The sequence below is a fragment of the Myxine glutinosa genome, chromosome 8 (assembly GCF_964187855.1).
Source record: "Myxine glutinosa chromosome 8, kmMyxGlut1.1, whole genome shotgun sequence".
Taxonomy (NCBI): Eukaryota; Metazoa; Chordata; class Myxini; order Myxiniformes; family Myxinidae; genus Myxine; species Myxine glutinosa.
Window position 1 is genome coordinate 31,031,125 of NC_136268.1, and position 25,802 is coordinate 31,056,926.

The 25,802-nt window shown below is 42.5% G+C and overlaps 2 protein-coding genes across 3 annotated transcripts in view; both read left to right on the forward strand.

The window, feature by feature from the left end:
* LOC137432364 (P2X purinoceptor 4-like) overlaps nucleotides 1-9,955 on the forward strand; it is a 31,061-nt gene extending 21,106 nt beyond the window's left edge. For both annotated transcript variants that reach the window (XM_078783137.1, XM_078783138.1), the window contains exons 11-13: nucleotides 4,623-4,688; nucleotides 8,060-8,146; nucleotides 8,258-9,955. In XM_078783137.1, the coding sequence (XP_078639263.1) occupies nucleotides 4,623-4,688; nucleotides 8,060-8,146; nucleotides 8,258-8,287 (183 nt within the window). In that variant the 3' untranslated portion in view covers nucleotides 8,288-9,955. The remainder of the gene's footprint in view (nucleotides 1-4,622; nucleotides 4,689-8,059; nucleotides 8,147-8,257) is intronic.
* Nucleotides 9,956-23,576: 13,621 nt separating this feature from the next.
* Nucleotides 23,577-25,802, forward strand: part of LOC144893261 (nuclear protein 1-like) — a 6,070-nt gene continuing 3,844 nt past the window's right edge. Inside the window, exons 1-2 of the mRNA XM_078783149.1 lie at nucleotides 23,577-23,752; nucleotides 23,863-24,059. Of these exons, the coding sequence (XP_078639275.1) occupies nucleotides 23,680-23,752; nucleotides 23,863-24,059 (270 nt within the window). The 5' untranslated portion in view covers nucleotides 23,577-23,679. The remainder of the gene's footprint in view (nucleotides 23,753-23,862; nucleotides 24,060-25,802) is intronic.

The following is a 25,802-nucleotide window of genomic DNA, read 5'->3' on the forward strand; positions in this document are numbered from 1 at the left end:
TGTTAAACCAACTATTTTCTTCGGAAAAGTTGGCTGAACACTCTTCCACGGGAAAGTTGAACACTGAAGGGGAAGTTTTTGAGAGAATGTGATTCCAGAAACGATAACTGGTTACAGCATCGGCTAAACACTCGTGTAAAACAGATTGAGATGCAAGGTTTGAAGTCCAATTCAAACCTTATAACCCGTTTTAAACGACATGACATTAAAAGCACGATGAATCCGGTTTGGAAAACTTGACATCAGTGAGGTGGAAATGGGAGCTGCAGCTTTCACCAGCACGTGCGAAAATCCCCAAACCGCAACAAATGCTATAATGATTATTTGAATGCTAACTTTTACTTTGGAAAAACATGAGCAGCACTGAATCCCAAAGTTTGAGGCCTTGAAAAGCTCTTGTGTTGTATGTGAAGTCATTTCAAAACTGACTTTGTGAGGGGCTATAGGATTGGTTTAATGAGTGGAGTAAGAGAGTTTATAATTATATGTTTTGAGGGGTCGCGTTTTTACTTCTCCGTATGGGAAATTTTTTCATAACCATTTGAGGCTGACAGGATGGCCTAGAGGTATTGCATTAGTCTTTTGGCCTGGGTTTGAATATGGGGCCATCTGTAAACTGTTACCTATGGGGTTACCTATATTACCTATAAACTATGGGGTTCCTCGGGCGAGTGAGGCGTGCTTCGAGCTCTCCACGGCATCGAAGTTTGAGTGTTTTCCCATTCTTGGCTTTGTCAAATTTCCACTGGTTATTTTGCTGTGTACGTGTTATTGTGTGTTTCTAGTTGGTGTTGGTTTGTGGTTCGTGCAAACTTGTGTGTAGTTAATCGTTTTCTGACTCGTACCTCGTGCGCGGCCTGGTGACTTGGGCTTCCCTCCCCCCGTCGGTGTTTTGTCGGTTTGGGTTATTTCCTTCGCTGTATTGCTCGTTTCTTTTATTTTGTTTTCTCCCCCTCACCTCACCTCCCTAGACAAATAATTATATATTGATTCTTTCTCTCCTCCCGGACACGTGCTTGTTCGCTCTCCTCCTCGTCTCGGCTTGTGTTCCGCCCCCTGTATCTCGTTTTCTTCCGCCTCTGCTCCTTCTTTCTCAAATCCACGTTCTCGCTTGGAGACTTTTCCCGGATTGTTTTTTCATCGTTCTGTTTGGATATTGTTGGAATATGTTTAAACCTCAGCCGTGATGCTGACACCCCCCCCCCCCCCCCCCCCCAGAATTTACATGTTTTAAACGTTTCCCAGTGTGTACCCTGGTCAGAATAGGTACACCGTATCCCTGCGTGTCGTAAGAGACGACTAAGAGGGTTGGCGTCAGGAAGGGCATCCGGCCATAAAAACATTGCCTCAAAAAGAGAACCATGACAATCACAAGTACATATGGGCAGGGTGCAGCCCGAAGTGGAGATCGGTTTCTGAGGTTTGGGACATGGAATGTGGGGACAATGACAGGGAGATCAGGAGAAGTGGTGGAAGTATTGGTCAGAAGAAGAGTGGACATATGTTGTGTGCAAGAGACGAGATGGAAGGGAAGTGGTGTGAGAATGGTGAAGGGTAGGGTAGGCAGGGACAGAAATACAAGTTTGTGTGGCAAGGGTGCCCGGAGGGCGTGAATGGTGTTGGTGTCCTGTTTTCTGAGGAGTTTGTACACAGTGTGGTGAGTGTGACTAGAGTGAGTGATAGGTTGATGATGGTGAAAATGATGATTGGAAAGCTCTTGGTGAACGTCATCTCGGGATATGCTCCGCAGGTTGGTCGAAGCGATGAAGAGAAGGACAAGTTCTGGTGTGCGATAGAGAAGCTGATGGAAAACGTGAAAGATGAGGAAGTTGTTGTGGTGGGAGGAGACCTGAATGGACATGTGGGAAGGAGTATGGATGGTTTTGAGGGAGTTCATGGGGGTTACGGATATGGTGTGAGAAATGGAGAAGGTGAAAGGATTTTGGAGTTTGCTGATGGAGCTGATTTGTTGATTTGTAATACTCAGTTCCAGAAAGAGGACAATAAGCTTGTTACATACACGTCAGGTGGGTCGACGACAACCGTTGACTACCTGATGGTGCGTCGGCGAGATAGGGGGCACCTCCGGGACACAAAGGTGATCCCGGGGGAGGAGGCTGTTTCACAGCACCACTTGGTTGTCTGCGACATAAGGGTGAAAGGTGCGAGGAGAGCTCGGCGGGTGAAGTACCAACCGAGAATGAAGGTGTGGAGGTTGAAAGAGGTGACAGTAAGGGAGGCATTAAAAGAGAGGCTGAGTAGGGTAGAGGATGATGTGGTTGAGCTTGAAAGTGGTTGGATGTCAATGAAAGCTAGTCTGTTGGGAGCCGTTGGTGAGGTATGTGGATGGACAAAAGGACCACCGAGGCACTCGGAAACATGGTGGTGGGATGTTGAGGTTGGAAAGAGGATTGACGAGAAGAGGAAGAAGTTCAAAGAGTGGCAGAAGGCAAAGGGTACGGGAGCAGAAACAGCAGAGCATGAAAGTTATAAGGCAGCCAGGAAGGCTGCAAAGAAAGAGGTAGCAAAGGCGCAGGAGGCATGTAGGGAAATGTTCGGAGAACGCTTGGATTCGGAAGAGGGTCAGAAAGCAGTATTCAGGATTGCAAAGCAGATAGCGAAAGAGAGGTGTGATGTGATGGGGGTGAGTTGCTTGAAGGATGAAGTGGGACAAATCGTTGTCGACCCAGATGGAATTAAAGGAAGATGGAAAAGATATATGGAAATGCTGTTGAATACAGAGAATGAATGGGATGGCAACATAGAGAGTAACCCAGTTTTAGGACCGGCAGAGAAGATAACTGAGAAGGAAGTTGAGGAAGCGATAAAAGCAATGAAGAGTGGAAAAGCGGGAGGGCCGACGGGAGTTATGGGAGATATGTTGAAGGCAGCAGGAAGTTGGGGTGTGAAGAGAATGACAGAGATCTGTAATCTGGTGGTGAAAGAAGGCCGCATTCCAGTGGATTGGGAACTGAGTACCCTCGTCCCTCTATACAAGGGGAAAGGTGACCCTCTGGAGTGTGGCCCGTACCGAGCGATAAAGTTATTGGAGCATGGAATGAAGGTATTGGAAAGGGTGTTGGAGAGGAGGATAAGGAAGAAAGTGAAGATCGACGAAATGCAGTTTGGATTTATGCCAGGAAGAGGAACGACAGATGCGCTTTTCATTGTGAGGCAGTTGCAGGAGAAGTACATGGATAAGAGGAAGAAGTTGTTTTTTGGGTTTGTTGATCTGGAGAAAGCATTCGATAGGGTTCCACGCAAAGTATTGACATGGGCATTGAGGAAGTTAGGAGTGGAGGAATGGTTGATCAGAGTAGTGATGGCAATGTACAAAAGAGCACGCACAGCTGTAAGGACAAAGGACGGGAACAGTGGTGAGTTTGAGGTGAAGGTGGGAGTGCATCAGGGGTCGGTACTAAGTCCACTACTATTTGTAGCTGTGATGGAGGTGCTGGCTCAGACCGTAAAGGAGGGTTTACCGTGGGAGTTGTTGTATGCAGATGATCTGGTGTTGATTGCGGAAAGTATGGATGGACTGAAGGAAAAGATGAACAAGTGGAAGGAATGTATGGAGACAAAAGGTCTGAAGGTGAATATCGGAAAGACAAAGGTGATGGCAAGTGGTAAAGCATGTGGTGAGGTGGAAAGAACTGGGAAGTGGCCGTGTGCTGTGTGCAGGAAGGGTGTCGGAGTGAACTCCATTCAATGTACAATGTGTGCTGAGTGGGTTCATCAAAAATGTAGTGGTCTGAGAGGGTCATTAACCAGTGTGGCAGCTACATTCAAATGTAAGGTGTGCACAGAGGGAGCTGCAGATGGAGGAAATGTTGAGTTGGATCTTGGAGACGGCGTGAAGCTGGAAGGTGTGAAAACATTTTGCTACCTCGGAGACATGCTGAATGGAGAAGGTGGATCAGACTCGGCAACGGTTGCTCGAGTGAGATGTGCATGGAAGAAGTTTCGGGAACTGAGTGGCATGCTGATGAGGAGGAGAGTGTCGCTGAAGCTGAAGGGAAAGGTGTATGCTGCATGTGTGAGAAGTGTTATGATTTATGGGAGCGAGACATGGGTAATGAACGTAGAGCAGCAACGAAGGCTGGAAAGGGTGGAAATGCGAATGGTTCGATGGATGTGCGGAGTATCGTTGAGAGAGAGGAAGACAAATGATGAATTGCGAAAGATGATGGGAATATTGCCTGTGATTGATGCTGTGAAGAGGAACAGGTTGAGATGGTTTGGTCATGTATTGAGGAAGGATGAAAGTGACTGGTTGAGAAGAGTGATGGAAGTTAATGTAGAAGGAAGTAGAGGACGGGGAAGACCGAGAAAGACTTGGCTAAAGATGGTGGAAGAAGAAATGCGGGCAAGGGGGTTAACAAGGAGAGATGCAGAAAATAGGGCAAAATGGAGAAGATTGTCATGGGGACCGCAAGGCTAACCCCCGCTCTAGCAGGGAACATGGCCTTAAAATGCATGTTGTTGTTGTTTGTTGTTGTAAACTGTTACCCTGGTGATTAACATGCAGGGATAAATATCAATGTTTGCTCCGTCCATCGGATGGACGTTAAACTGGATAATTGTTTTACATTTTCTTTCACATATTTACATTCTCTCATCAGGCTCGCAAATTTGGAATTGTCCCGACTGTACTAAACATTGCCTCGGGGATTGCCTTGCTTGGTGGGGTAAGTAAATCCGCACATTATTTGAGTTTATTTTATATTTGGTTATAATTGCCAAGTTATCAAAGCTAAAGCAATGCATATTGAAGTGAAAGCATGCTAAACTAGAACGGCACTTGGTAGAGCATCCCAATGTTTTGTATCCCAATGATATGCCGGATCTGGATTCGGACCTGAACCAAAATCGAATCGCTTGTTCTTGTCACCTAACCAACTCATTCACCAAGTTTAGTCACAAGTCATGCATAAATTTTTTTAATATCATGTTGTATATCACTATTCACCCGATCCCTCAATGGTGAAGAAACACTTATAAATTAAATAATTCTCAAATCCGAATCCATATTGAGATCTTCACCAAAATCGAATCTGTTTGTCCTTGTCACACACACAACCTGTCCACCAAGTTTCGTCTAAATCCGTCCATAACTTTTTGAGATATCCTGCTATGTATAATTTTTGGCCCTATCTCCCAATGGTGAAGAATCACTTTAAAAATTATACTACCCGGATCCGAATCCATATCTTCACCAAAATCTAATAATTTCGTCCATTTCACATGCACTACCTCCCTGCCAAATTTCGTCCATTTCACATGTACTACCTCCCTGCCAAATTTCGTCCGTTTCACATGTACTACCTCCCTGCCAAATTTCGTCCATTTCACATACACTACCTCCCTGCCAAATTTCGTCCATTTCACATGCACCACCTCCCTGCCAAATTTCGTCAGTTTCACATGTACTACCTCCCTGCCAAATTTCGTCCATTTCACATGTACTACCTCCCTGCCAAATTTCGTCCATTTCACATGTACTACCTCCCTGCCAAATTTCGTCAGTTTCACATGTACTACCTCCCTGCCAAATTTCGTCAGTTTCACATGTACTACCTCCCTGCCAAATTTCGTCCATTTCACATGCACCACCTCCCTGCCAAATTTCGTCAGTTTCACATGTACTACCTCCATGCCAAATTTCGTCCGTTTCACATGCACTACCTCCCTGCCAAATTTCGTCCATTTCACATGTGCTACCTCCCTGCCAAATTTCGTCCATTTCACATGTACTACCTCCCTGCCAAATTTCGTCAGTTTCACATGCACTACCTCCCTGCCAAATTTCGTCAGTTTCACATGTACTACCTCCCTGCCAAATTTCGTCCGTTTCACATGCACTACCTCCCTGCCAAATTTCGTCCATTTCACATGTACTACCTCCCTGCCAAATTTCGTCCATTTCACATGTACTACCTCCCTGCCAAATTTCGTCCATTTCACATGTACTACCTCCCTGCCAAATTTCGTCCATTTCACATGCACTACCTCCCTGCCAAATTTCGTCCGTTTCACATGCACTACCTCCCTGCCAAATTTCGTCCATTTCACATGTACTACCTCCCTGCCAAATTTCGTCCGTTTCACATGCACTACCTCCCTGCCAAATTTCGTCCGTTTCACATGTACTACCTCCCTGCCAAATTTCGTCCGTTTCACATGCACTACCTCCCTGCCAAATTTCGTCCATTTCACATGCACTACCTCCCTGCCAAATTTCGTCCATTTCACATGCACTACCTCCCTGCCAAATTTCGTCCGTTTCACATGCACTACCTCCCTGCCAAATTTCGTCCGTTTCACATGCACTACCCCTCTGCCAAATTTCGTCCGTTTCACATGCACTACCTCCCTGCCAAATTTCATCCATTTCACATGTACGACCTCCCTGCCAAATTTCATCCATTTCACATGTACTACCTCCCTGCCAAATTTCGTCCGTTTCACATGCACTACCTCCCTGCCAAATTTCGTCCATTTCACATGCACTACCTCCCTGCCAAATTTCGTCCATTTCACATGTACTACCTCCCTGCCAAATTTCGTCCATTTCACATGCACTACCTCCCTGCCAAATTTCGTCCATTTCACATGCACTACCTCCCTGCCAAATTTCGTCCGTTTCACATGCACTACCTCCCTGCCAAATTTCATCCATTTCACATGCACTACCTCCCTGCCAAATTTCGTCCATTTCACATGCACTACCTCCCTGCCAAATTTCGTCCATTTCACATGTACTACCTCCCTGCCAAATTTCGTCCATTTCACATGCACTACCTCCCTGCCAAATTTCGTCCATTTCACATGTACTACCTGACTGCCAAATTTCGTCCATTTCACATGTACTACCTCCCTGCCAAATTTCGTCCATTTCACATGTACTACCTCCCTGCCAAATTTCGTCCGAATCCGTCCACAACTTTTTGAGATATCTTGTTCACAGACAGACACACAGACAGATGTGAAAACTTAACCTCCATCCACCTTTGGTGGTGGAGGTAACTAGGACGTCACATGGTAGAGCGCATACCTCCGCCTGGCTGAACAGTTTACATTTTGTTGACCACTGATCGGTCATATCTACATCCATACCTAAACCAAAATCGAATCACCTTGTTGTTCTCACCTACCCAACTCAACCACCCAGCTTCGTACGAATCCGTTCACAACTTTTTGAGATATCGTGCTATATATCGTTTTTGACCATATCTCTCAATTGTGAAGAATTACAAACAATTGTACGGTGTCCGGATTCGGATATTCACTAAAATCGTACAAAAATACGCTATTTGGTGTCTGTCTGTCTGTTTAACCGCAATACATTCGGTCGTTCTTGACTGTTCTTGATTCTTGAGGCATTACATGCTTATCGCGTCCCCACAGACTAACAGACCCCAGCCCAGATCTGCTGTAATCTATATACTCCAAAGAGGATAACAACACGACCCTTCCTGTCGTTCCCTTAGGGAGTGTGTGATGCGTGTGCTGGTCTAATAAATTCGTCCTTGTCACATACCCAATGTGTCCAACAAGTTTTGCCTGAATATGTCCATAACTTTTTGAGATATCCTGCTCACGGGCAAGCGGGTGAATACATAACCTCCGTCCAACCTTCAGTGGCAGAGGTAGCAATATAAATGGGGTAGCAGAGTAGCTGGAAGGTAGCACACACCTTTGCACAGTCTACCCTGGGTTAAATTGCTGATCTGATTAGAAACTACCACTCTGGTGTTGCACAGGCATGGCTACAAATGTGTCAGAGGGGACATTGCTGGTCGATGTTAAACGTTCCACATTGATTGATGATCCACGTTAGACGTTCTACATTGGTATCTCCGAGTCATCGAGTTACGCTGTCGATACCCTGAACAAATCCCTCACGTGCAGTGTCATCGGTAGCACACACTCTCCCAGAAATGATGCAACCAGCAGCTCAGTTCTGCAGACAAATGTATGATTGAACAGTAATAAGCAGGTTTTTAAACATCAATCTCAATTTCAGATTGGTCGTCACTTTTCTTTCCCCTCACCACAGGTGACCATCATCTTTGTGATTTACTGCCTTGGGCACAGACACCTTTACCTGGACAAAAAGTTCAAACATGTGGATGAAGGCTCAAACGTGAGTCTTTAAGGAGGCCAAGCTGCTGAAACCGTGATGATGGAGGTAGTGAATATTTATTAGGTTACCTGCTCACCCCCCCCCCCCCCCCCCCCTCCTTACTCCTCACAGAATTTGTCTTCTTACAGCCAAATGTATTGAGGGAACAGAAAGAGAAGGCCACTCCATTGTGTGTTTGAAATTAAACTGACAACTTGATGTCATTTGAAGAAGGGGAATGTGGTGGAGGGGAGAAATTATTTTATTGATTTCAGATAAATAAAGTTCTGCATTCGATACAAAAATGACACAAACGGCTGAATATTTGAGTTGAAAGTGCAATTTTTGATACAAGGTTTTATGTATATCTAAATATGCTCACCACTCATGTACACATGCCCTGCTTGAGCGGTAAAAATGGTCAAAGTGGAAACTTTATAAAAGCCGTTGCATCATCACATTGAATCACTGGAACTATTGGATCATATTATTAAGACATGTGGCAGGTCGAGGTTCAAAACTCCCAACTTTACTCGCCTGGGTTTGAATCTCAACCCAGCCATTAGCTCTCACCCTGGTGTTTTGCATGCAGGGTGAAACAATTTGTGCACCGTCCCTCGAATGAGCAATAAACTGGAGGATCTGTATTATGGACGCTAAATTTCCCACCATGACGTCCATGAAGAGTAGACGAGTTATCGCCGGCACCATGAACATGTTACTAATTTCTGCCTGGACCGTGGGTAGGAATTGGTCTGGTCTTCTTGGAGGCCCATTGACACCATTGTTGATGTCTTCCGATTCCAGGTGTGAGCACGTTGGACGTTGGGTCATGCAGTTCCTCCTTACAGTTCATCAAAGCTAAGTTTTCTGAAATTGGCATCTACGCAAAATCCTTGTAATTGACGTTCTCGATGTGTGCCCCTCCGCGGTTCAGACAGGCATTGACCCTGACTCCAAAGTTCTGTTCAACTTTCCTGTAGGTCTCATGTGGCACTGCCCGGCGGTAGTCTGACACCACCTGCTTCAGATCATCCAGTGTGGCAGGGCGGTTGATGTAGACAGAGCCCTTGGCAGCCCCCCAGAACCAGTAGTCTAGAAGGTTCAAGTCTGGCTATGGCGTGCCCAGTCAGGAGCGTTACCCAGGACAACGAGGTGGTCTCTGAAGAGCTGCTGCAGGAAAGTGATGGTGTCACCAGCTGTATGCTGGGGTGCACCATCCTGCATAAACCAGGTCATGCTGAGCTGGTTTGGGGTGACCTTTTGGGCTCGATCATTATGGAACATCTGGAGCACGGCCCGGTAGCGCTCACCGTTGATCATCACCGTCCTGCTGTTGTCATTCTCAAACCAGTAAGGCCCTAGCATTACCCATTGGCATTGAAGGTGCAGAAGCATGTCACCTTAGGCCCTTTCAGGTACCTCTCAGTGATCTCCCAAGGTGGTTCTGCCCCCCAGAAAATGTTGTTGTGGTTGTTGATGTTGTTGATTTGACCACTTTTGTCTTCTGCTCCACTGTCAATGGCTTAGTTGAGCTACGGAGCTAGAAATCCCAGGGAACAAATACGACGATAACACCACCAAACCCTGAAAAGGAAAACGGTATAGGTCAAAAAACAAAGAAATGACAGGAAGTCAAAGTTGGATCAATCTTTTTGAAACACCCTGCATATACCCCGTGGGGGGCTGACGACATATGCCAAGTTTCATTTTTTTTGTTGTTGAGAGGTTTTGGAGGTGTCCAATTTTTTTTTCCTTTAATCCAATATGGCTGCCATGCCGTGTGATCTGTGACAGTTATCAATAAAATATTCTCCAGGGGAAATCCTTCCAATGTTTAAAGTTTTGCATTGATGAGACAAACGGTTTTTTTTTGGGTTTTTTTTGTATACAAGATCGAGGCTCGTGAAAGAGCGAACATTTATCACACAGAAAGACAAACCGACAAACCGACACATAACCGACAAACCGACACATAAAACAAATAACATCGGGAGCGGTAGACAAGATGGGGAGAGAGGGGGAAGGACACAAACACAACATTTGAGAGCAGGAACCGAGAGACATGGAGACATCGAGAGATCTGTGGGAGGGAGAGGGCTTTGGGGGGGAGGCATGGGAAAGGGGGTGGGAGAGGCATAAAACATATGGACACTGCCAGGACTTCCAGGAAAGAAGTTGGAATTACAAACAAGGTGGATCTGGGGTTAATTAGTGGGGGTAGAAAAGATCAAGGTCCTGGATGGGGGAAGATAAGAGATGGTGGTGAACAGCCGTTTTAAAGACCTGGAGGGAGGAGTGGGATTGAAGGGAGTGTGGGAGTTTGTTCCAGAGGCGGGAGAAAAGAGGAATGAAGGAGTGAAGGTGAGCAGTTGCAGAGATATATAGACGTGGACACACAGGCAGATCGACAGACAGTCTGGCACGGGCATTACAATAGTCTCGAAACCTCTTCGGAGTGAGACTAACTAGTAGGCCCTGCATAAATTCACCGTACTGTAAAATGTGGCTCGTCTTCAACTGTCCCCCCCAACCGCAAGTCCACAACCACCCCTCCCTCCCCCCAACCTCGAGTCCAAGTAACTCCCCCCTGCCAACCTCAGAACCCTCAACTCTCCCCCTCCCAACCACAGAGTCCAACTCCTCCCCCAACCAACCCCATGCCTTCAAATGCCCCCCCACTTAAAGTCCTCAACCCATGGCCATCCAACCCCAAATTCTCAATCCCCCACTCCCCTTTAATGAAGTCTGCAAACCCCATCTCCCAACTCTTTGCCCACCGACAACCTTCCAACTCTGTGCCCATCCAACTATGTGCCCACTAGCTCTGTCCTCCCCTCCTCCTTTCTTCTTTAAGTCCTGTTTGTTAAGAATAAGGTTAAAGTTAAATAATGACGGAACGTTTTTCGTAATATCACCAGATTCCATCTCGCGATTCTTAAATGAAAATAAGGAAGGTGTGGAAGTGTAATTCAGTGTAACTTATTGATTGGCACTGGTAACTTATTGATTAAGACTGGTAACGAAGCAGATACATTTTACCTGCAACCTCTGTGAAAGCCGAGTTCGTAAATGAGTGTCAGGAATGTGCCCGAACATGGTAATCTCTTGTCCACCTGGTCACAGCCCCAGGCTGGAACACCCTCCTACTGTGAAAATGGAAATCACAGCAGGAGGGGAGCGAGTTGATGCCAGGACTTGGTGCAATACATGACCTCGGGGCATCAGCGGAAGAAGGATTAACGTTTCAGCGGACAGAGGATTAAGTCCAGTTCGTCCATATAAACTGGAGCAAACGTGGAGTCGACAGGACTTGCTACGTGAAGCGCTGACCGAACGGGAGTGTCGGATGAACGAGAAGGACCAGCGAAAAGAGTTAACCTGATCCATTATATTATGCGGTATCATTTTAGTAATTGGATGAAGTGAATACAGTTAATAAACTAGACCTTTTGTAACCTGTGTCCGGTCATTGGAGTCCTGTGAGTCCCCCACTACAAATTCCCTGACAATCTTGGAGGCACCGCTGACATCAATTGTACACACAAACAAGTCTTCTTTAAAAGGTGAGTGTGTCTTGTTTGGTCCAATATGATTTACGAACTTGGAAGTTATGGGTACATACATGGGGGAGCAGGTGGTCTGGGGCTTCTTTGCGCACCGATGCCGCGATATAGGTGGCGTGAGCCATCACGAATGGGATTTCGATAAACGACTGTAGCAATTTATTCGTTTTTTTTCTAAATGATTTCTGTAAATACGTATTTTTGCGCTGGTTATTAAAGGGCCTTACTGTGACCTGGAAGCAAACGGAGCAAGTGTGCACCTTGCGACCGCTTGCTTCCAGGACGTGTAAGGCCGGTACACTCGTTTACCCACCCGCACACGGATAAAGTACTACTTTTTTTTTTGCACTTGTTCGAAGCACTTGACTTGCTCGGCGCTCGGCGAGCGACAGGGAACCGGGAAACGGAATTATATTTATATATATATATATTTCCAATATGGTACACCGGCCACAACGATTTTAGCGATTATCCGAGTTTTTTTTTTAACGATTTCTGTAAATACGTATTTTTCCTGCGCTGTGTAATTCTTCTGACACGCGCCACGAAGAAACGCACCACTGATGTGCATGAAGCGACTTGTTTGCCGGTTCGGTAAGGTCCGTCCGTACACGTGTACAATCGTGTACACCCGTTTTAAATAAATAATTTTTTTTCAGTTTTCCCGTCATGCCGGTCCAGAATTATGATGAAAGATGGCGATGGAGAAAAAAAAATTGCATAAAATATAAAAATTGATCTGCTTGATGTTAGTTTAAGGGCTGTTCCAAATTTATTCTGATTATGGTATTGCGACAAAAAGGCTTATATCTTGGGAACGACTGGTCGGATTTAGACAAATTAAAACTCGTTCGATCAACAAATAAATTTATGACAGACAATCCCACCTCATGCCGGTCCAGAATTATGATGAAAGATGGCGATGGAGAAAAAAAATTGCATAAAATATAAAAATTGATCTGCTTGATGTTAGTTTAAGGGCTGTTCCAAATTTATCCTGATTATGAGAGATAATTACAGGAAATGTGTACTGTTCTTGTTTGGAGATTATAAGACAAAAACAGCAGAGTGGGAATCGGCAGACAATGGAACAGCTAGCGACGAGTGTTTTGTGAGTAGCAACCACTCTCTGGTCGAGGCTCATAGAAAAAATTGATACTTATTGATTTGGCACGCTTACAATAGATATTAATGGCGATGTTTCTGTGGTCGTTCGTTTTGGCTTTGCGAATGGACCAAACCATTCCATGCAAATAGGAGGGTGGTTCTGTGGTCGTTCGTTTTGGCTTTGCGAATGGACCAAACCATTCCATGTAAATAGGAGGGTGGTTCTGTGGTCGTTCGTTTTGGCTTTGCGAATGGACCAAACCATTCCATGTAAATAGGAGGGTGGTTCTGTGGTCGTTCGTTTTGGCTTTGCGAATGGACCAAACCATTCCATGCAAATAGGAGGGTGGTTCTGTGGTCGTTACTGCCACGTGGTTTCAAAGTTTTGTTGTTGTTGTTTGCACGCATGTTTTTTTGCAAGCACGTACGGGCGAGCACGTACGTGCGGGCACGCCCTAGTATATATAAATTGAAGTAATATTAAGTTATGGAATTAATTGCTTTCTACAATGCAAAGGGTGACAAAATATGGGATTTTAATGGGATTTTTTAATGGGATATTGGTTTAGGAATGTTTAGAGGTCATTGCAATGTGATAATGACTTGTGACCATTTGTTGTCGAAACGTTTGGGACCATTCAAAGGTTGGGTTGTGCTAACGTTTCCACAACGTCGCTACAACGTTTCACTTTCGTTGTTGCAACGTTTTGCTCCAACGTTTTGGGAACATTCAAATGTTGTGTTTTGCTAACGTTTCCACAACGTCGCTACAACGTTTCACTTTCGTTGTTGCAACGTTTTGCTCCAACGTTTTGTGAACATTTAAAGGTTGGGTTGTGCTAACGTTTCCACAACGTCGCTACAACGTTTCACTTTCGTTGTTGCAACGTTTTGCTCCAACGTTTTGGGAACATTCAAATGTTGTGTTTTGCTAACGTTTCCACAACGTCGCTACAACGTTTCACTTTCGTTGTTGCAACGTTTTGCTCCAACGTTTTGTGAACATTTGAATGTTGGGTTTTGCTGACGTTTCCACAACGTCGCTACAACGTTTCACTTTCGTTGTTGCAACGTTTTGCTCCAACGTTTTGGGGACATTCGAATGTCAAGTGAATCGAATGAGAATTCAGGAATTATTTCATTATTAACGATTAATGAAGTACTTATTTAATTAATTACATTTCTTATTACATTACAGTAATTACATTACAGTAATTACCTGAGGTAATTACTGTAATTACAGTTCCGGTAATTACAGTAATTACAGTAATCATTACAGTAATTGCAGTAATCTTATTACAGTAATTACATTACATTAACTCAGGCACCTTTTGAGTAAGGAAGCTGATATTTGGACATGACACTGACCAAGGGATGTGGCTGTCAAGGAAAATATTAATTTATTGATTAATCATTTAATAAATTAACTCGTTGATTTATAAATGACTTATTTAATCAAAAGTCCTCAGAAATACATCTTCGGATGAAATACTTACAGATTGGTTATGCTATGAGCCAATTGATTAAGGAAAATATTTTGTGATGGCCATATTGGCAATTTCGTGGCCATATTCGTGGCAACTCAGTTAGTGCCACTGCACCTTTAAAATGCATCCCTGCGTTCATTTTTCGATCGATTGAGTTGAAATTTTGAACAATCGGATCTGGACTGTCGTTATTAACGACTCTAGCACGCACCCGTCCAATCAGGATGGAGCGGTATGGTCCCCGGATTATCACTGCCCGCAGTTTTAATTAATTTTACTTTTTCTCTTGGGCATATAATTTTGAAGACATGCATGTCATGATAGAGGAAATGTTTGTTCTGTTAAACGGAATAAATGTTGTTTATTTGTGTGGGTGTGTATTTTTGTGTATTTGGATATATTTTCACGACTAATTCCAGTTATCGTCCTGCAAAAGGTCTGCTCGTTCTTTTCCTTTGAGTCGTAAATTCCTGTTGAATTCTCATTAAAAAGCGGAATTAAGTACGCTGTGTGATGATGGAGATCCTTGATGACGGATCAGGAATAGTGAATGAGCAGACAAATATCACGGATGGTACACCAGATAGGGAAAATGTAGATGAAACCCCTTTTGCTCAGGTGCTGTGTAGCGCTGCACAAAGATCCATATGAGCGGGGCCTGGGTGCTGTGTAATTAGTACACAAAGAACCAATTACTAGGGTGCTGAATAAACACAAAGATCCATTTTTGGAGCTGGTTCTCCCGGTGCTGTGATTTATTCAAAGAACCAAAATCTTGTAAGAATTAAGATATGATTTGTCGACATCATAAATACTTTAATATATGTAACGATTTTTGTAACGATCATCCTGCAAAAGGTCTGCTCGTTCTTTTCCTTTGAGTCGTAAAATCCTGTTGAATTCTCATTAGAATGCGGAATTAAGTACGCTGTGTGATGATGGAGATCCTTGATGACGAATCAGGAATAGTGAATGAGCAAACAAATATCACGGATGCTGCGGCTGGAGCAGGGGAAGCGATTTTTGAATTGTTCAGTGATTATTCGATATTGTTATGACTTATTGTCAATAGGTATACTAAGTGGCCATGAGGTAGCCTGTTGCTATGTACAGTTTTATTCTATTGTTGATTATACCACATAGCTGTGGTGATAAAGGAAATGTTCGTTTTAAATAGATGATTATGATAGGACCATGACTATAAAATCATGATGATTATTATGAATGATATCATAGGGTTCAAATGCAGAATGATTGCATGAACTTGGGAAAGAACTTTCAAGCCCTATGGGATAAATTGGGTGGTACAAGCGATGGAGTTTCAAAATTTAGCATGATTGAAGGAATTTTACAGTCTTATTTCAGGAGTTTTACGAAATTTATATTGCCAAGAGATTTTGGATACTATTAAAAAAAAAATGATGAGATATTTTTCCCAATGAACTTTAATATCTGCCATCCATTTTGGCTGTCTCACGAATGAAGGATGAGTTGCCTTTAGTGGTTGCAAAGAAAATTTGTGGAGACCAGGCAAAATGGGGAAATATGTCAGATATGACCCTAGGACAGGACGGTGATTCATCAATTAACATGAGGTACGAACCAGAGGTGACGGTCAATGGATGGACCTGTCCTGACATCATTGGGGAAAGGGCTTATGCAAGGAGTCATCCAGAATGATTAATTTAATTTATTGATGAATATTGATGAATTAATTGAGATTGAATCTAATTGATTGAATTTAATAGAATAAATTTAACTGAATAAATTGAATTGAATATATTGATTGTTTGATTGATGAAAATGCGGTCTCAAGAAAGAAGCTTTGATATCTTTGCGTGATATTAACAATGTGGAGACAACCTGGGAATATTGAGCAAGGTGGTGAGTTTATATACAGATATATATGTGCGGTTACCATTGTGTGATTTCCCCGTCAACAGAGCGGACACCTGAGGATTCACCCATTTCATACTGACCCTCCGGCTCATCTGCAAATACTGATCTGTGAGATTGGATTGTGCAAAAGCCACGGCTGAGGGAGATTCTCTGGAAATCACCGTGCGAACAGGTGGAGAGACCCTTCCTGGAGGTACGAGTGAAGCTTTAGAGGAACAAACTACAACACATCCAACGCTACTTTGATAAAAGGCAGTATGGGAAATGGAGCCTGCAAGAATACACAAGGACAACCAGAGATTCCACAAAAAGGTACTTGTACACATCATATGTACGACCGTTATGGTGCAGAAGCTATAAGGCAGGTCGAGAATTGGTATTTGTGGACAAAGGGACATGATGAGGAGTTTCCAAGAGATGGTACATTTGAGCGAAGTCGATTGGAAAGATTGGAACAAAGATTGAAAGCCAGGAAGAGACAGAATCTAACGGTAGACTGGCTTGCATTCCATCTTTGGGATGGTGAATCCAGACAACGGGAACAGCAAGAACGGATAACGGAACTAGAACTTAAAATAAAAAGGATACAGGATACAGTGGAGGAGACAAATGCACAACTGCCCTCGAAATTAGGAATGAAAGTCACAGTTGTCCCATCTGATTTCCAGTTGTCTCCCCAAAAAGGACGGTACAGAGAATTTTTTCGTGTTTCAGGAGATAACGAGAGATTGCAGTGGCAACTCAGGGATGTAGAGATGCAGCCCAGCAATACAAGTGCACAGGTGCACAGATCAGACAACGACAGAAACCGGTGTTTCGAGTGTGGAAAGATGGGACATTGGAGAAGAAGATGTCCGTATGTCAACAGGAAGACAAGGTCATGGGGCAAACCAAGATCAAGGGTACCAGTGCTTACCGGTACCTCAGACAATGATTAGGCCTTCATTGCTGCAAATCCCAAATGATGATTGGCCTCAACAGATTCGATTACTGGACAAACATGAATAACTGTCGATGATTCTTGTGTCTGAAAAGTTTTCAGAGCAAGAATGATTCATTTTTTCTTTTTGCTTGTAAACAAATTAATAATTAATTGATCAAATGCCAAAATTGGATCTTCTATTTTGGGCACAGCAATTTTAAATTTACAAAGTTTGGAACAATTGCGTTGCAATTTTTTGGCAAACCAAGTAACAAGAGTCACATGATGATCAGGTGGGAATTTCGGACTATTGTTCCGCACGATTGATAGGTCAATGGTCGACTGACATGCAAATGGGTGTGTAGTCAAAATTTGGATAGATTATTGTGAAGGCAGAAAGGGTAATTTCAATGTGACATCATAAGGGTTTTCTAAGAATGGACTTTTGGTTTATTTGTCTATAAGCATTTTGAATTTGATTGACAAATTTTATGAAATTGAAATAAAATTGACACCCATCTGATCTGTAAATAATGGTTCCAACGCAAACAAATATGCATAATGCATGTGTGTGTGTGTTTTTGTGTATCAATCTTACAAGATTGTTGACACCGACAGTGTGCCTGTCTGGAAATGGATAGTTATATGTGGATGGGATTGGGATATGTGGATGGGATTGAATATCCAGAGAATCCGTAAAATAAAATAGAAATATAATTTGATTATGAACATTATCTCTTTTGTCAAGGGAAATGGAATATAAAAATTTGATGTGCTGGGTTATGAGCAGCCATTAATTAATAGTAAAATTGTGAGTAATTTTGGGATTCCATTTTTGATAGAATGTATATGAGAATAACATCTATTTATGGATATGAGCTTCATAAAAGGAAATGAGGAAGTACAAAATCATCCAAATTTGGGAGAGGTCTTACACTGACTTCCCAGAATACTCTGCTCATGGATTTTATATATATAAACTTGAATTTTATCAGCATATAAATTGTGCTGTATGTATGGATGTGTTTTAGGCATAGATGATATGGGAAAATAGTAAAGAAAATTTTGCTGGTTTGAACTATTGTGGGTTTTCAGTTCTGGAGTTTAAACAAAGTCACTGGTTAACAGATGAGAAAGGATAGTAAATAAATTATTCTCTGCTGGGCAAATTAAGTACGATATTACTAAGACTTATGAGAGCTATTGTTCCGCCTTACAGCAGTGGAAAATTATTGGAAAAAATTAGATCCAACATAATGAATCTATAAAAGAATGTGATAGGGATAATATCCTCAATTTGTACTAATTATTTGATTGTGGGTAAAGGAATTAAGTCATCGTAGTGGATTGTTAACAGCAGCCTGAAAATGTCCTGAGAGTGTGCATCCATGTAATCAGAAATCCCAGATTTGTTTTTACAAACAACATTTTGGTAGAGGTCTTGTGTGGAACACTTCCTTGGTAGATAAAAAACGGTACTGCATGCTGGCAGCCACTTTTGCGGCCAGTTAGGCCAAACAAATTGAGAGGAAATTGTAGTTAAATACGTAAGTTACACATGGCTATTTGTAAAAAAGGAAATTTGTTGAGATGGGAAACATTTTTTCGAAGGTTTATTAAGGTGTTATAATATGACATGTGGCAAGGCAAACTATTGGATGGGAAAATTAGATCTGGCTATAGAATAAATTTATTGACCCCTTGAAGTTAATCCTTCAAATCATTGTTTCACTGGCATTTTTGTTCAAATTGGAAATAGTTTGGTAGAGCTTTGGTTAAAACCTTTGGTTGCGGTATCTTGGAACGAATTGATAAACCATAGGAGATTGATAAGAATAGAAACAAATATGGACCCAAAATAGAAAGTTGGATTCATGCCTCTCATTGCAAGCAAGCACATGGGGCTAAGGTGGACGATCCCACAGAAAATGAGGCTGCACCTAGCAGCCCAGCAGAACATTCAGTGGTAGAAAAATGATAGTCGTGATTTACAGTCATTTGAATTACATTTTAACACCCCTTGCATTGATAAACATTACATTTTCAACATGCGATATTCCTACTTGGAATAGTGACATTTATTTGCCTACATGACATACAATTACCTGCTGATATTAATACAGCATGAGTGAAAAAAAAAAAAATGTATCACAACTACACTCATGATCAGGGGATTGAGTTCAACCCCGGGAGATAGGGGGATCAGGGTAAGACAAATAATCTGATTATGTTACATATTAAGGGATTTTCTTTATTTACCTTTTAGGAAGCTTGTTAGTTTGGTATATAATGTTAAATGTCATCGACATATAACTATGTCATAGGTATGAATATATACAAGGAGTAGCAGACTTGTTTGTTGGTTTAGTAGTTATATTGGCAATTGTTTTAGTGGTGGCTTGCTTGAAAGCCTTAGTGACGGTGTGTTTGAATAAGGTAACCAACAACACGATGATAACGCATGAAGTGACAAATGAGGAAAGAAATGTGGAACCAGAAAAGGAAGACTTTTATGGCGACATAAATACTGAGATTAAAAGACTAAATCAAGTGATGTTGCAAATGAATACAGTAGAATTAAGATAATGGCATAACGACAATGTTATGAGTTGTGTCAATTACAATATCAATGAACTCATATCACCACGAGTGACACACGGTTAGGAAAAAAAAAAAAGAGGGAAAAGAAAAAGTGGAGAGGAATTATGGTAATAATACATTATGCTTAATTTGTTGGTTTGGGAAAATTGTTGTTGGGAATTAGGTATTCCCGTTTGTGATTGTAATCATATACAATGCTATTCTTAGTTTAGTAATAAAATACATACCTGATTGAATATTATTTGTGTGACGCATATAAATGAATATAACTTTTTGTGTTAAGGAAAAACAACAAATTGTTGAATGTGAAACTGTCGGAAGATATACATGATTATGCTGATTTCATGGTAAGATGCACCCTATCTGATTCAGTGTGTGTGGAAAGCAGATTCAGATGTGACTGAGCATAAGGATAAGACGAGATCACATTTTGAAGGGAGTGCTAACGGAATTGGGAAGAAGTTCGAGAAAGAAAATTTGTGGCTAAAAAAATGAAGTTAATCGTGGCATACACCCTCTTTCTCAAAGAATGATGAAGACATTCTCCCGTGTAACTTGGAGATGAATGCTTACCTTCACCAAGGAAATTTATGTGACCATTTGCCTGGATCACACTGCAACATATGAAAGAAAGGCGATCACTTACTCTTGTTCGAAGGCTTCGAACATTCACCACATCAGAAGTTGCAGGACAACGACATTTTACCTGCAACCTCTGTGAAATGCGGGGACATATGTTATTACTTCACCAACGTCCGGGGAACCAGCATGGAGCTGCAAAAAAAACGGCTGTGCCCTTGTCACAACAGCTGTGCACGATTCTGCTGGTTGCTCCTGGTAAGGACCATGAATGACCTGAACACCATGGTCCCAACATCATTGTGGATGCATCCGGCATCCCTGTTCCACATCTTGCTGGCCAATCAACGTCACACCAATACTTGCTGCCCACTCACAATGAGGGAGGAGGCAAGTCGACTACAACTGGGTGAAGGCCTTGTTCAGGAATTACTATGGTTTACAGCAAAAAGTGGCAAGAATGCTACAAGGAGAGCAGGGTCAGTCTATGACTCCGCAATGTTACCACAACAGCGAAATCCTACACGAAGTAGTGCAGGAGCTATGAAGACATTAGGAGAAAATGTTTCATACCTGGATTCAAACACAAGTGATCAGCCCTTCCTTTCAAACAAAGTCAACATTTGTGTGGAGGCAAACGTTTTTGCCAGATGGTGCAGATGCTTTACAAAACTTGAAAATGAAGTGAAATTGTTGTATCTTGGTGATGGTGAAGTGTTGTTTTGAAAATATATTTGTGATGCAAATGCAATAGATTGAACAATATGGAAGGAGTCAATGACCAACGAAATGTTTTGTGATTCTTGCAGGATGACGGTGTATGCCTAAGGGAATTTGATTACCAAAGTTATGATTATTTACTTATACTTGTAATGATGTTTACTTGCAGTGATTGATTATTTACTTATACTTGTAATGATGTTTACTTGCAGTTATGATTATTTACTTATACTTGTAATGATGTTTACTTGCAGTGATTGATTATTTACTTATACTTGTAATGATGTTTACTTGCAGTGATTGATTATTTACTTATACTTGTAATGATGTTTACTTGTAGTGATTGATTGTTTACTTATATTGATGTTTAGATTAATGGTTAATATAAACAAAAACAAAAAGATGAGGGAATTGTGGAAGTGTAATTCAGTGTAACTTATTGATTGGCACTGGTAACTTATTGATTAAGACTGGTAACGAAGCAGATACATTTTACCTGCAACCTCTGTGAAAGCCGAGTTCGTAAATGAGTGTCAGGAATGTGCCCGAACATGGTAATCTCTTGTCCACCTGGTCACAGCCCCAGGCTGGAACACCCTCCTACTGTGAAAATGGAAATCACAGCAGGAGGGGAGCGAGTTGATGCCAGGACTTGGTGCAATACATGACCTCGGGGCATCAGCGGAAGAAGGATTAACGTTTCAGCGGACAGAGGATTAAGTCCAGTTCGTCCATATAAACTGGAGCAAACGTGGAGTCGACAGGACTTGCTACGTGAAGCGCTGACCGAACGGGAGTGTCGGATGAACGAGAAGGACCAGCGAAAAGAGTTAACCTGATCCATTATATTATGCGGTATCATTTTAGTAATTGGATGAAGTGAATACAGTTAATAAACTAGACCTTTTGTAACCTGTGTCCGGTCATTGGAGTCCTGTGAGTCCCCCACTACAAATTCCCTGACAAAGGTAATGAAAAAAAACCCATTAGTGTCATTGGTAATGGAAAAAATAATATCCAACCGGACCTCCTCGGACAAAGACAACTAGAGAGTTCATGGAACACCTTTTATTTTTTATTTTATTTTTTGTATACAAGATCGAGGCTCGTGTAAGAGCTAACATTAATCACAAAAAAAAAAACACACACATAAAACATATAAATAAGGGGAGCGGGAGACAAGATTGGGAGAGAGAGGGAAGCACACATGTACAACAGCAGAGAGCAACCTCATCATACCACGTCGTCATGTTACGTGTGGTGGGATGGCATACTGTGTGCTGGCCGTCTATTTATTACGTTCGCAAAAAGCGGTAGTGATGTGACGTGAAAGGAATTGAAATGGGAATAAGGGAAGTGTAATGAAGGTCGTTTCTGGGACAAATATCATTGTGGTGGGTGTGGGTCATATTCCACTAAATATGCGTATGTAATAAATGTACACGCTGGGTCACATGCCGTTAAATATGCGTATGTAATAAATGTAAACACTCGGTCATATTCCGCTAAATATGTGTACGTAATAAATGTAAACGCTGGGCCATATTCCGCTAAATATGCGTACGTAATAAATGTAAAGGCTGGGTCATATTCCGCTAAATATGCGTACGTCACAAATATAAACGCTGGGTCATATTCCGCTAATTATGTGTACGTAATAAATATAAACGCTGGGTCACATTCCGCAAAATATGCGTACGTAATAAATGTAAACGCTGGGTCATATTCCGCCAAATATGCGTACGTAACAAATATAAACGCTAGGTCATTCCGCTAAATATGCGTACGTAATAAATATAAATGCTGGGTCATATTCCGCTAAATATGCATACGTAATAAATATAAACGCTAGGTCATATTCCACTAAATATGCGTATGTAATAAATGTAAACGCTGGGTCATATTCCGCCAAATATGCGAATGTAACAAATATAAGCGCTGGGTCATTCCGCTAAATATGCGTACGTAATAAATATAAACGCTAGGTCATATTCCGCAGAATATGCGTGTGTAATAAATGTAAAAGCTGGGTCATATTCCGCTAAATATGCGTACGTAATAAATATAAACGCTGGGTCATATTCCGCTAAATATGTGTACGTAATAAATGTAAAAGCTGGGTCATATTCCGCTAAATATGCGTACGTAATAAATGTAAACACCTTCCAAAGCGGCTCCGTTTTCTCTCCGCATATCAAACTCGATCTCCTTTTACTCGGTCGTGCTTTGTGGAGTCGAACGAAACGGTTTGTTTACATCAGGAGTTACACGTCACCTGAAAGTTCGTGCTGTGAATGTAATGATCGTTTCTATGGCCACCCGGTCTGAATACAGAGTTAACGAACATTGTTTGGAGTCCACCATGGATGACACTCCATATGGATTGTGAATTGGTGCCACGTGTTTCGGGATTTCCACGACGAACGTCCGTTCCAGCAAATAGAACCATCTTCACAACACCACAAGTTTATGTGATTCTGAGCAATCACGACAAAGCCAGTTAAATACGCCCACATTTTAGACCAATCACATTGCACTCGTAGATTTTACGTCACCCATTCGCCTCCAAAGCCACGCCCACCCTCATTCTCCAGAGCTGACCCTGTTTACTTCGTTTTGAGAACCACCAAGGTCTTGGGAGACGTTTATTGAAAGTTTTTGTTTTTAAACAAAATGGACATTGGCGAGTTCGAGGCCGAATACTATGACGAGTACGACTTTTACAACATAAATGACCGCACGGCAGGTAAGTTGAGCATATCATATGGTTTGCACCTGGTACGATTCCCAAAGCCAAAGGTTGTCCGTATGTGAAAAAGGACGATGGCACCGCCGCCGACCCTCCCTCACCCCCAGAGCAAGGCAGAGGGAGCGGGAAACTGCGCACGAAGCGGGAGGCAGAGGAGCACACGAACAGACACTCTCCAGGTGGTCACGAACGTAAGATCACCCAGAAACTGCAAAACCTGGAGGCGAAACGCAAGGACGCACCGAGCGCTCCAGGTGCATCGAGACCAGAGCGGCACCAGCACGTCGGGGATGGTCGCACCTGTGTAAGGTTGCGGGGCCGTGACGTCATTCTCATCCACGCATATATAATATTCCCAGTTGTTTGTTCTTTTTTATGCAAATGAATCAATTTAAGAGAAAATTGTAAAAAAAAATTGTTTTAGTAAAATGAAATATGTTTAGAAAATGGTTTAAAATCGTTATTGTTTTAGTAAAATGAAATATGTTTAGAAAATGGTTTAAAATCGTTATTGTTTTAGTAATAAACTAGCCGAACCCCGTGGAACATCCACGGAAGGGAGGATGTGGTGTATGGATGGCATAGGGGATTTGCTTGTCCGAGTAAGAGTTAGGAAGAAAGATGAGAATGAAGAGTGCGTATATGAACAACGATCGCCGACACCGGCACAAATGCATGCTCTGGATCAGCGGTCGGGAACCTATGGCTCGCGAGCCATATATGGCTCTTCCGGTGACGGCATATGGCTCCCAGACAATTTTGAGTTGAAAAAAAAAAAATCAGTTTGGGACTGATTTTAAAATACTTGTGATATTTCTTAATAATACTGTGTCATTTTAAAGTAAACAGAAATTAGTTTTGAAGATAAATTTAACGGGTCACGGGTCACCCGTGGGTCGGGTCGGGAACCAATGGCTTGCGAGCATGTCCGCGTCATTGTAAAGGTGAAGAAATCAATTTTATCAGATAGCCAACTAGTTTATCCGCTTCAACCCTTGTAACGGAAAAGATAGCGAAAAGAAAAAAAGACGATGATTACCGTGCATTCCAGGCTGCGTGGACAGAGGAATTTGCATTTGGTGAGAGAGCAGGATCTGCGGTATGTCTAATATGCAATGATCAAATTGCATCGATGAAACGGTCAAATATAAAGCGGCACTTCGATACGCACCATGCTTCATTTGCATCAAAATATCCAGCGGGGGACAGCAGGAAAAGGGCATGCGAGGAGCTACAGCAGAGAGTGCAGACGAGTCAGCAGCAACTACGTGTGTGGACCAAGCAAGGTGACGGGAATTCCGCTAGCTTTGCGGGTGCTTTGGCAATAGTAAGGAATGGAAAGCCATTCACAGATGGCGAGTATGCCAAAACATTCATGCTTGATGTGGCCAATGAACTGTTTGATGACTTCCCAAATAAAGACAAGATAATCAAACGAATAAAAGACATGCCCCTGTCAGCAAGAACTGTGCACGATCGTAGCATCATGATGGCAAATCAAGTCGAGGAAACACAAATTAAGGACATAAACGCCGGGACATACTTTTCTCTCGCGTTAGATGAGTCAACAGACGTTAGCCATCTATCTCAGTGCAGTATAATTGCCAGGTATGCTGCAGGTGACACACTGCGTGAGGAAAGCTTGGCTGTTTTGCCAATGAAAGGGACAACAAGAGGAGAGGATTTATTCACGTCTTTCATGGAGTTTGCTAAAGAAAAAAAACTACCGATGGATAAACTTATTTCTGTCTGTACTGATGGTGCACCCTGTATGTTGGGGAAGAACAAAGGATTTGTAGCGCTTCTCCGTGAACATGAAAAGAGAGCCATCCTAAGTTTTCATTGCATCCTGCACCAGGAGGCGCTTTGTGCTCAGACGTGTGGCCAGGAGCTTGGTGAGGTGATGTCGCTGGTCATTCGAGTGGTCAACTTTATTGTTGCCCGAGCTTTAAATGATCGCCAGTTTAAAGCTCTGTTAGAAGAAGTTGGGAATCATTATCCCGGTCTGCTTTTACACAGCAACGTGCGTTGGTTGTCAAGGGGGAAG